General features: G+C 46.5%; 1 protein-coding gene and 1 long non-coding RNA gene across 9 annotated transcripts in view; one reads left to right on the top strand and one right to left on the bottom strand.

Annotated features, from left to right (window-relative positions):
- Nucleotides 1–11,708, top strand: part of DCP1B (decapping mRNA 1B) — a 65,376-nt gene extending 53,668 nt beyond the window's left edge. For all 8 annotated transcript variants that reach the window (XM_053255020.1, XM_053255021.1, XM_053255027.1 and 5 more), the window contains 2 exons: nucleotides 4,496–4,747; nucleotides 10,248–11,708. In XM_053255020.1, coding sequence (XP_053110995.1) covers nucleotides 4,496–4,747; nucleotides 10,248–10,328 — 333 coding nt within the window. In that variant the 3' untranslated portion in view covers nucleotides 10,329–11,708. The remainder of the gene's footprint in view (nucleotides 1–4,495; nucleotides 4,748–10,247) is intronic.
- LOC128326994 (uncharacterized) overlaps nucleotides 1–12,626 on the bottom strand; it is a 40,148-nt gene that overhangs the window by 21,570 nt on the left and 5,952 nt on the right. The window lies entirely within an intron of this gene.

The following is a 12,626-nucleotide window of genomic DNA, read 5'->3' as shown; positions in this document are numbered from 1 at the left end:
GTCAGCACATTAATTATTACATTAAAATGAATTATTTAAGAATTTGACAAAAGCAAGGGGGCAGAGGGCTGGAGTCTGGGGGAGAGGTGAGGGGAAAGAGCGATGGTATTGGCGGGCTCCAGTTCAGGGGCAGGGGACATCTGGTCCCAAAGTGGCCAACTGCATTGAACTGCCACAACTCATCAGCGGGAAAGATCAAGAGCTCTTGGGGGCTCCTGCTGTTGCTGCAGGATATTCCTTCCTGGGGGCCAGCACACAAGTCCCTGTGGGCCCGATCCAGCCCCTGGGCCTTAGGTTGTGCAGGCCTGGTATGCACCATGGGAAGCAATGCCTCTCTCAAACCTTTGCAACTCTCTTTGAAACTGCTGACTGTCTGCAGCCCAGGTTAGTATAGCCAAGTATGCTTTTTGTGTCTGTGAAGCTCTCATAATATAATCAAGGCATAGTTTTTAATTCCTTGTCACTAAAATAACTTTTGGAAACGTCTCCCTTAGAGCAGAGAGAGATGACTTCTCCAGCCTCTCAGGCTATGTATTGGCCTTTCTTTTAGTACAGAGCATGCCCACCGCTGATAGAGATTGGCAGAATGAGCTATGCATGTCTGGTACAGCATTCTAGTCTTCCCAGCCTCTAGAGGCTGAAGCCTTAGATCTTTCTGACCATGGTATAAAGTGGTATGATAGGCAGCCTGCTCTCCAGAATAGATCACAAATGTACATCTGTGAGCTTACACATAGTGAACCCTAGCTTTAGATAAAACAAATTAACGCTCTCTGATAAATTGCACTGTCTAGCAAAGGCAGGTCTGTGCCAGATCCAGCAACTGGGTCTTTAATGCACCTTCGCCTCCTGTTTGCCTACATTTGTTTAATTTAACTTGAAGGCTGAAATCTTGGACTCAAGTGACTGAATGCATTAGTTCAGCAGCATAGTACACAAACTCTGCTTAAATCTCCAGTCTGTTATATCTTGAGCAGATATTGACTTCTATAAATACATCAGAACCTCATGGAATCACTTAAAGGAAAATGCTATGGTGGGAAGGGTGAATCTATCAAAGGAATTCAGAAAGGAATCCAGAAACTGTTTAAATTGATTTAATGTTTTAAATTGTTCCTTCCGTTTTAAAATGGTAAACCGCCCAGAGATTTGTATATGGGATGGTATGAAAATGCGCTAAATAAAATAGTAAATGCACTAAAGAAAGAGACAGCATACAAGATACCCAATCTCCAGGCATTAAATTGTTGTTGGTGCATATCTCAGGTATTCCTCAACCACCATTTAGTAGCCTAAAGTGTATATAATTATATACAAATATGTATATACTGTATAGCAATTTGCTGCATAAATACAAATTGGATTATCAGGGGTCTAGAGCACTTTCCTTACAAGGTAAGTCTACAACATTTGGGGCTTTGTCGTTTAGAAAAAAGCCAACTAAGGGGAGACATGATAAAGGTGTACAAAATTAATCATGGTATGGAGAGAATGGAAATAAATTTCTCTCTCTTTCTCTCACAACACTAGAACCAGGGGTCATTCCATGAAACTCATTGCCGGGAAATTTAGGACTTACAAAAGGAAGTACTTCTTCATGCAGTGCATAATTAATCTATGGAATTCTCTGCCACAGTGTGTGGTGATGGCTAGGGGTGTGTATGGACCGTTTTCCGCAGTTCGGACCCAATTCAGACTGTTCCACCAGTCTGCAAACCAGTGTGCTGGTTCAAGTGGCTATGTGTCTGTACAAGGTTGCTTTTAATAAAGGTCATAAAGCACAGGGCGGCTAGTGAGGGCGGGTGGCGCTGGCGGGGTGGCAAGAGCGAGGCACCTTTCAGAGTCAATGAGAAGATGCTGGCAGCTTATCCGTATGGAAAAGCTTCCTCCTGGAAAGCTGCAGCTGTGCTCCCCCCAGCAGCCTGGCCGCGTGGCAGTGGCCCGGCTGCTGGCCTGGCACTCACTCACCTGGCTGCTGCGTATGCATGGAAGCCATTGGCATGATCACGCATACTGAAAGTTGGACTCGGATTTGGTCCAAGTGAGTGCCAGGCCAGCAGCCAAGCCAGCAGCTGCACCACTGCCATGCAATTGGGCTGCTGGGGGAAAATTTTTGTCTGGCTGGTGAACAAAGCCAATATTTCTTGACCCCTGAGTACTGCATGCAGAATTCAGCTTTCTGAAAAGTAGTCATGTGCACGGACCGGTTCGGAGGCCATTCTAAAGGCCTCCAGACCGGTCCGGGCACGGGGTGGTTTTGGTTCAGGTGGGGGGTTCCACACAAAACGGGGGGGCTTTACTCACCCCTTCCATTAAACTGCCGTATTTTTTCCAGTAATCCGGCGGCAGGGTGCCGCCCGCTTCAATCTCCTCTCGGTGGTCCTTTTATCCATAATTGGGGCGGCAGGATCGCTCCCAGTCCCTGCCGCCCCTTCAAGCTGTCCCCCTCGGCTGGCGGCCGCCCCCTGAAGCTTCCCAGAGGTCCCCCGCTGCCCCCTTCTTTCGAAATCTGCCCCCATTATAAAGAGGACAACAGGAGAACTCCCTGCCATCCCGTTCCCCCTTGCCGGCTAGGCTGCAAATGGCTTCCTAGAAGCCATTTGCAGCCTAGCCGGCAAGGCAAGCGGACGGCAGGGAGTTCTCCCGCCACCCGCTCGCTAAAGTAAAGTAAGCTTCTAGGAAGCCATTTGCAGCCTAGCCAGCAAGGGGGAAGGGGACGGCAGGGAGTTCTCCTGCCGTCCTCTTTATAATGGGGGCAGATTTCAAAAGAAGGGGGTGGCGGGGGACCTCTGGGAAGCTTCAGGGGGCGGCCGCCAGCCGAGGGGGACAACTTGAAGGGGCGGCAGGGACTGGGAGCGATCCTGCCGCCCCGATTATGGATAAGAGGACCACCGAGAGGAGATTGAAGCGGGCGGCACCCTGCCGCCGGATTACTAGAAAAAATACGGCAGTTTAATGGAAGGGGTGAGTAAAGCCCCCCCTGTTTTGTGTGGAACCCCCAACCCCAGTGCCGGACTGCAGCTCCGCGGTTCCGTGCACACCCCTACTGAAAAGCCCAGGTTTCGTTTCTAAGAATTCTGTTTCTAGCCTTTCTGGCTGTGAAGATACGCTCAAAGGTGTGTGGGCCAGGCCTGCAGAAATCCTCAGAGGCCAGAGAGACGGTTGGGGACAGGAGGACAGGACTTTAGTGCTCTGCATAGCTCATCGTTTCTTCCTATGGCTAGGATTTTTTAAATGCAGTGTAATTTTGAAAAAACCAACCATGCAGATCTGTCCCAATTTATACAGGTTTCAAATTCCAGCTTTTCTTGGCACAGAATTTGGTTTGCTTAGCCACAGAATTTCAAGACAGTGCATACACAGCCATGACTTAGAAGAGTATATATGGAAAAGTGTGTGTGTGTGTCACACACACACACACACACACACACACACACACACACACACCTGATGCAAGAGGATTATAACACCAGCCAGGTCTATGATGAGATGGCAGGCTTGATGCTTTTACACTTTGGTAGATTTTTCCACTCAGAACCTGCCAGTGTTTCTGACTATAGGCCTGCAGCCAAGGTATTGGCTGGTTGGAGCAAATCAATATGTGAAATTCATAGCTTTTTGGCCTTCATTGATCCCTTAGGATTGCCAGGTTATTGCCAGGTTTTGGCCTTCAGGTCCCTTAGGACTGCAGTAACAGTAGGAGACCCAACTGGCAGAATTTCCATCAGGGATTCAGCAGCCCCTGATTCTGACATACGGTCTGCTGCTGTCACGTCTCCTATGGCCCCAATACAGTAGATGCCTGTAGGCTATTTCCCTGTATTCAGCCACATGCAGTGGCTAGTAGGTTATGCAAGTGTGCATTTAGCTCCACCCTTTTGTAAAGGTTGCTTGGTTTTTCTCCATTTTGAAGTAAGGAGGATCAGCTTCAGTGAGAGCATACCAGTTAGCTCATCCTGTCCTCTCCAGACTCCATCTAGACTTTACATGGGAGCTCATTCTCCTCAACCTACTTCTATAGTCAGCAGTGTGTGTGTGTGTGTGTGTGTGTGTGTATATTTTTCCCCCCAACCATCTTGTCAAGAAATACAGCCATCTCTGGGTTTTAGTTCCTCATTGCATTAATATATCCAACTACAAATGACTTGCTCGCCATTAAAGAAGTCTTTCCCTTTAGCTCTGGGGGCATTTGCCGCCTCCTCGCCATCTTTTCCAGGGTTTTTTGGCCTTCATGAGCCATCTTGGCCCTTTCCTGAGTGTTGCATCAAGCCAGAAGTAGTGCCTTTATCCCAGAGTCAGCTTTGCTGCTGCAGAGGTATGTTTCTACCTTGTCAGATGGACTGCCAGCTGAGCTCCAGAGAGGCTCACTCTGGTTTCCATCAAGGCCATAACTGCACCCGTATCTAATGTGATGTCAGTATGCCATGCGTAGGCGTGGTTCACTTGGATACATGCAGAAAGGAAACATAATATACCATTCCTTATGTGTGGGCAGGTGATCTCACCGCAGCAAATTCCTGCCACTACTGTCACTACATCGCTACTGATGTCCCCCATGGTGTTTAGTCAGTCTGCCCCAGCACCTCCCAAACCAAGTGAAAGTGGATGGCTGCCAGCGGTGAACCAGGAAGCGGCTGCTAGCTCGACTAACCTTCTCCTGCCTATGCAGAACCCAGAGCCATCTGTCCCAAACAGCAACCCACTGACAAAACTACAGCTACAGGAAACGCTGCTACACCTGATCCAGGTAAAAATCAAGAAAGCGTCTCATCTGACTGTATTCTCCCTCGATGGTTGTTTCCATCTCTAAGCCAGAGGGCTAAGACACTGCAGAGACTCAAAACAAGTATTGTTGCATTGTGTGAATAGATTTTCACAATATAGTGCTTCCCTTTGATCTGGTTTGTGATCCGTTGAATCCATTAGAATGGGTTCTGCGCCTGCGCGGAAGCCTCTCGGTGTCGAGTTCTACAGCTCCTCTTCGGCGCCTGCGCCCCACCCCACGTGGCTATTTAAGGCGGGAGGAAGAGCAGGCACCTAAGTTCCTTTGCGACCGCCGTGGAAATCAGTTCCCGGTTTCTGCGGCTCCTCGTTTGGTTCCTCAATTCTTCAACGTTCTACTATTGATTTTATGGACTTTGACTTGGAATTCTTGTTTAATCTTCTGCCTTGTGATTCTACTTTAATGCTGGATTGGCCTGCTTTATTGTGACTGATCCAGACTGCTTAAAGATTCTGCTCTGAAGTACCGCGAATTTGTAAATAGCAGACTTTATTCTGGCTATGGATACCCCTAAGGGGGAAAAGACCTTTAAACGCTGTGAGAAGTGCAAGGCAAAATTGCCCTCACAAGATGCGCACAATCTGTGTTTACTCTGGGTGAGGTGCATGTTCACTCCTTACGTGTCAGCAATTAAGCACCGCTAAACACTTAGCGGAATCAGAATCGAGGTCCATCACCACTGCAGTCACCCTCCGACGTCATGCCTGGTTAAGATCTGCATCCTTACACCAAGACATGAAGGACAAGATAGAGGGCCTACCATTTGATGGGAAGGGCCTATTCTCAGAAGAGACGGATTCTACTATGGAGAAGATGAAGAAATCAAAATTCACGGCAAAAACATTCACCTCTTCTGCATCTACCTCGTACCCTAATAAACAAAGAAACTACTTCTGCTCCCGCTCATCCTACAAGCCACAAGAACGCCGGGACTTTCGTAAGACCTACCAACCGTATGGCAAACGCCTCGGTCAACAAAAGGGTAAATATACCCCCACACAATGCGGGAAACAAGCTGAGGGCACCAAACAATGGCCCTGAGATTCAAGACAGCCCATCACACTCTCTTCCTCTATTGCTCTCTCAGCCTTATTACCCCTCCCAGAACATCAGGGAGCTCGTCCACCCGGTCCATTCCATCATCCAACCGGGTCTATTAGCCAACAACAACATCAGATTGGCAAGTCATGCACAAGCATGGCGCCACATAACATCAGATTGATGGGTATTAAAGATTGTCACTTCAGGCTATGTGATAGAGTTCAAGAAACGACCTGTGTTTCGCTTCACCAAGGCATCACCAGCCTTACTTCAAGAAGTGAAGGAACTCCTACTCAAAAGGGCGATAGTCCCAGTGCGATGGGCAAGACGTCGGGAAGGATTTTACTCCCGATATTTCCAAATCCCGAAAAAATATGGCGGGATGAGACAGATCATGGACCTCAGGCATCTAAACAAATTTATCCAAGTGAAAAAGTATCATATGACAACGCTACAAGATATCCTACCACTGCTTCATCAGGAGCGCTGGCTTGTAACATTAGACTTAAAAGATGCCTATTTTCATATAGGGATTCGGCCAACCCACCAAAAGTTCCTGAGGTTCACAGTAGGAGCAGCGGTGTATCAATACCAAGTCCTCCTGTTCGGGCTGTGCACTACCCCGCCTGTATTCACCAAATGCATGGCAGTGGTAGTGGCTCACTTGCGGACAAGGGGCCTCAAGCTGTTTCCGTACTTAGACGACTGGCTCCTGACGTCGAGAGACAAAGAAGAATTACTTTTGCAGATCCATTATATGATAAGCCTCCTTCACGATCTGGAGATACAAATCAACTGGAAAAAGTCTCACCTGACCCCAGTATCCACAATTTCGTATATTGGAGCAATACTAGATGCAAACGCGGGGAGGGCGTTCTTGCCATTAGATCGCTACCGGACCATTGCCCAAATGGTTCAAGAATTTCAAACCAATCCCATACAGTCAGCCCATCAGATACAGCGGTTACTAGGCCTGATGGCCTCTCGCAAGTCCACAGTGCGATACACTCGACTGAAAATGCGAAAACTGCAACTGTGGTTCCTATCCTCTTTTTGCCTATGCAAGGACGTGCTGACAATGCAACTCCGTCTACCTCTACCAATCCTACGGTCCCTCTCGTGGTGGATGAAGGACTTCAATTTACTCCGAGGGATGCCGTTTCAGATACAGACCCTGTCGGTGTGGGTCACAACAGATGCTTCGCTGCAAGGTTGGGGAGGCCATTGCAATTCCACCATAGCACAGGGTCTGTGGACCCAACCTCAGCGCCAGTTCCACATAAACTTCTTGGAATTGTTGGCAGTGTTCCAAGCCATGAAAGCCTTCCTCCCGATGCTGAGAGGCAGAGTCGTGCAACCACAGATGGACAACACGGCCGCCATTGCCCACTTGAACAGGCAAGGAGGGACAACCTCCAGGTCACTGTGTGGCCTGAGCATTCAAATCTGGCACTGGTGTATCAAAAACAGCATCACCACAATTGCCATCCACATCAGGGGCAAGGACAACATACTAGCGGATGGCCTCAGTCGTTCATTCTCGATGGACACCCGACACGAATGGGAGCTGAACGACGCATACCTACACAAGATATTCCTTCTCTGGGGTCACCCGGATCTCGACTGATTTGCTACAGCGCAAAACACGAAATGCAGACTGTACTGCTCAAAAGCAGGCCACGACCCACAATCCTTGGGAGATGCCTTTCAGATGGATTGGTCTACGCACTGGATTTACATGTTCCCGCCGCTGCTGCTGGTCAGCAGAGTGGTGGCTCGTCTTCTAATGGGCCGAGTAAGATGCATCCTGATAACACCTTGGTGGTCACGCCAAGCGTGGTTTCCGCATCTACTCAAACTTGCTATGACATATCAGAGACTTCCGAACCGCCCAGACCTCCTGATTCAAGAAGACGGGCACCTTCTGCATCCGGAAGTGCTCACTCTACAACTAACAGCTTGGAAGATCGACTGTTGAAGCATATCATGCTGAATCAGCGTAAACTATCTACAAGGAAAAACTATGCTAGCAAATGGAAAAAAATTGCCGCCTACGCTTCTCGCCATTCTTTCCGCCCTAAAGAAGCTTCAATCTGTGCAGTCTTGCTCTATCTGACTTCCTTGAAGTCAGTGAAACTATCGAATGTGTCCATCAAAGTACACCTAGCAGCACTTTCTTCTCGACAACCCGGCTGGGATGGAAAGACGGTGTTCTCCTACCCCTCCTGTAAGAGCTTCTTGAAAGGCCTCACTAATCTGTACCCTTTCTTGGTGGCCATCACCACAGCTCGAAGGGTCAGCGAGCTCACAGCCTTTTGCATGGATGTTCCTCATGCACGATTTTATCCGGATAAAGTTCTCCTCCGGCCGGATCTCACCTTTCTGCCAAAGATTGTATCGAACTTCCACATCAACCAAGACATAGTGCTTCCGACCTTCTTTAGATCGCCAACCACCCCGTTGGAACAAGCTCTGCACTCCTTGGATGTTCAAAGAGCTCTTCTCTTTTATCTCTCAAAAACAAAGCCGTTCCACTCATCAGAGAAACTCTTTGTCGCCTATAAGGGAGTTAACAAAGGACGAGCGTTGTCCAGACAGAGACTGTCCCACTGGATTGTCGAAACCATCCGTCTGGCATACTCGATACAGAAAGTTCAGCCACCAGGCTCTATCAAAGCGCATTCCACGAGAGCTTATGGTGCCTCTGCTGCTCATCTGTCTGGCATATCGTTTCAGGACATTTGTAAGGCGGCAACTTGGTCTTCTGAACAACCTTTTATAAAGCACTATGCCATAGACTTAAGGTCTGCTGCGGAGGCGAATTTTGGAAGAGCTGTTCTCAAAAGGGTGCTACAATAACTCTACTGCTCCCTCCTCCTTTTGGAGCTAACTAAACACCCATTCTAATGGATTCAACGGATCACGAACCAGATAAACAGGTTGCTCACCTGTAACTGATGATCTGGTAGTGATCCGTTGACATCCATTAGACCCTCCCGAACCTCCCCTCCGCAGTAGCACTTACCTGGCTATAGTAGAACTTACCTGCTTACTTGACTGCTTCGGCGGTCTCCAAGGAACTGAGGTGCCTGCTCTTCCTCCCTCCTTAAATAGCCACGTGGTCACGTGGGGCGGGGCGCAGGCGCCGAAGAGGAGCTGTAGAACTCGACACCGAGAGGCTTCCGTGCAGGCGCAGAATCCATTCTAATGAATGTCAACGGATCACTACCAGATCATCAGTTACAGGTGAGCAACCTGTTTTTATTTCTCCACGTTGAGAAATTAGTCCATTTGGACAGGAGTTGCTCTTTGATAACCATGTTGTTGCTGTACTGTTGGGCCTTTGTGGTCTAAAATGCCTCCCTCCCCAGCTCCCCATTATTGCTCATAACTATTTCTTGGTGCAGGTGCTGGACAGGTTAGATGCAGCACCTCATCTTCCCTCCGTAGTCTCCTGTGAACGTCCATTACTGGAACTTGCTGATTTCTGTCCAGGAAATGCTCATGCTTCCCAATTCAAGTGGGAATCCTGCTTACAATAGTGACTGACATCCAGAGCAACCTATGGGTAGTGCACGAGGAAGACGTGTCCATGCTACAGAGAGCTTCCCTAACTGCACAGTGTCAGTCACGCAGCCCTGATGGACATATTTTGGGGTGACACAGAGCACTTCTGGAGCTTGAGAAAATGGTCAAAATTTGTTCCCCCTGTTGCATACATAGCAATAGTGGGGGTTGCTCTTTTGTAGCCCAGATGTACTTCCCTGGTGCGTTACTGGTAGGTTGCTCTGGATATCAGCCGCTGTTCCTCCAAAATGCTCAGCCTGGCATGTTTGAGCAACATGTGAGACAAGTCAGTGAACTTTATAAGTGTACAAAGATTTAAATCAGGGTTTCCAAATTGAAAAATAGGTACCTGGGCCACAGCACCACACTATAGTGAATCAGAATAGCTAGAAAGTTTAAAAGATATGGAATCTTGTTTTTCTTTAGTTTCTCTCTCCCCGCCCCGCCATTATTTATTTATTTGTTTGTTTGTTCAGTTTTTAGATTATTTGTTGTTGTTTTAGTTGTATATGCCACTAAAAACCTCTGAGGGCAGCTTAAAGCAACCTCTGAGAGCCAGCGTAGTGTAGTGGTTAGAGTGCTGGACTAGGACTGGGGAGACCCGAGTTCAAATTCCCATTCAGCCATGATACTTGCTGGTTGACTCTGGGCCAGTCACTTCTCTCTCAGCCTAACCTACTTCACAGGGTTGTTGTGAGGAGAAACCTAAGTATGGAGTACACCGCTCTGGGCTCCTTGGAGGAAGCATGGGATGTAAAATAAATTTTAAAAAACACACCATAAGATTATATAATAAAACAGTTTAATCAGTTAATTGAAACATAAAACATTAACAAATCCTATTTTTCTTTTCCAGAATGACGACAATTTCCTCAGTATAATCTATGATGCCTACCTTGTCAGTGTGAGAAAAACAGCATTGAAAAAGCCCATGTGAAACCATTTTTAATTAAATAGACATGATGTCCTGGACTTGCCTTTTAAAAACAATGATCACATGAAATGGGTGGTCTTTAGCTTTCGGCATACCTTCAATTGATTCTCTTTGGCAAGTACGTGCTGTACTAAGAAATGAAAGGGTGGGAACTGATTGTGCCTTCCGGGGGAGGGGGTGGAGTGTCACAGTGTAAAGATTAATTCAAAACACAGTATAAGAATTTTGTTACACTGGCTGTATGCCAGCTTGCAGAAAGACTGAGATTTTCTGTTTGGTTTCCCTTTTTGCAGTGTGTGTGTGTCTGTCTGTCTCTCTGTAAGAAGCTCCTGGGATTTTCAGTTAGCAAAGTACTTCTGCTACTCAGCACTATTGTACAAAGAGTGCTGGCCACAAGGTGTCAGGCTAGGACTGTTGTTTCAAAACTTGAAGCTACTGTGAATGCTTTGGCTGGAGCCAAAGAGATTTTCTAGAGAGTTGGAAATGACACAGCGGAGCCATTAATGCCCATGATGTGGATAATCATTCCATAATTATCTCTTTCCATAGCTACTGCAGGTTCTTCAAAAACTTACAAAACCTGTTTGACCAGAGGCAAAATAAATGAGTGTTTACTTCATTGGCAGTGAAGGTTCTTTCATCCCGCCTTCAGTTCTCTTTAAACAAAATATTGTCTGTCTCCAGCCTTTGGAAAGAATAACATTTCTCATGTTACATTTTTCAGATCATGGTATGACACACAGGACAGTGCCATTATGTCTGAAAAGGTCAGGTGAGAAGGGTGAAACCAAATGACGTGTGCATACCAAGAATCTAAGAGCTCTCCATATCTGTTCCTTCCTTGGAAGTAAATAGATGTCTTCCCCGTCCATGTTTTGTAGGCGTATACTTGCCATTTAAAAATGTGGGGGGCAACCCAGGTAGAGCTCAGCAGAAGTCTCTTTCAAACAAATGGGCATTGTTAAGATTCCACTGATCTCTGGATTGTGCTCACAATGTGCAACATAAGCCCCACATTCTTAGCAGTCTGCTAAATGTGAAAGATGTAAGATTTTTCTCTTAAAAAAAGAACTCCTTTTGTAAGCAGATATTTTTCTATTTTGTGACCAGAATATTCATAGCAGGCAGCAGATGATAAAATTATATGCTTTAGAAGATGTAGTCCTTTTGTTTCTAGCTGTTCTTGCCTTTGATGTAGATGCAGGCTGGCACTGGGCCATGATACTTCTGTGTGCTTCTAGGAGACGGCTGCATCATTTTAAGTATTTTGTTAAAACCAGCAAAAAGAATAAATAGTTTTCATTTTCAGTGTGCTTTTCCAAGAGCAGATGGACAATGGTTTCAATAATCCATTTGTAAAGAAAATAAAATGGATTACACAGATTGTGCTTTGGATTCGACTTATTACTACAGGGACTTAAGTTCAGGGCTTGGATGAATGCTTTTTGAATATTATGGTTTTAAGATCTGATTTTAACTTGCCTCAGACACATATTAGATTGGACTACAGCACAGTTCACAATACAAGGCACTTTGGAATCACATGAGAAGCATAACTTGAAGTGTAACATTTTTAGTTTAGATTTGTCAAGCAGAATTATGGGCCTGCCTTGTCATCGCAGATGTATCTGTCTATGAAGAATTGTGACTCTCTCCTTACTTAAAGGGGAATTATGTCAAGGGTAATATTCTGCTCCAAGGATAGAACTTTGCTAATTTGACCTGGGTAGTTTTGATTGCAGTGGGGATGATACCCTTCAAAGGAGTGGTGCAGGCACAAGGCTGGCACAATATGTCAGAAGGGGGAACCAAGTAGCTTCAGTCCAGCCAGAAGCTACTTATGGAGTATCAGGAGATGCCTGAGTAGAGCAAAAAGGTTCCAGTGGCCCATTGCCTCTCAATATATTCTGCTCCTCTCTTTATTTCCTGTGCTGAACTTCAGTTTGAAGGACACATTGGAAGGACTTGACAGGGCACCTTGCTTTAGAATTCTGGAACCTCATGCTGTTAGCATCCATGTTTACACATACCTGAGGCTGCTGATAACATTGTCTCAACCCTGCAAACCTTAGACCCCCTTTGGGGTCTGTCATTAGGCACAAGAAGAGAGATGTGCTGTGAAAGGGGGAAGAACATAATGTGGTAACAAACTGTTTTGTCAACAGTATATTCTGTATATGCCAGCCCTAACTGGGGAGAAACTGATCTCTACTTTATGTACTTCATTTCCTACTTCTACAATAACAACAACAGTATATACTGTTTTTCAACAAAAGTTCCCAAAGCAGTTTACACAAGGAA

The sequence above is a fragment of the Hemicordylus capensis genome, chromosome 5 (genome assembly GCF_027244095.1).
Source record: "Hemicordylus capensis ecotype Gifberg chromosome 5, rHemCap1.1.pri, whole genome shotgun sequence".
NCBI lineage: Eukaryota > Metazoa > Chordata > Lepidosauria > Squamata > Cordylidae > Hemicordylus > Hemicordylus capensis.
This window is presented reverse-complemented; position numbering and strand designations above follow the sequence as displayed.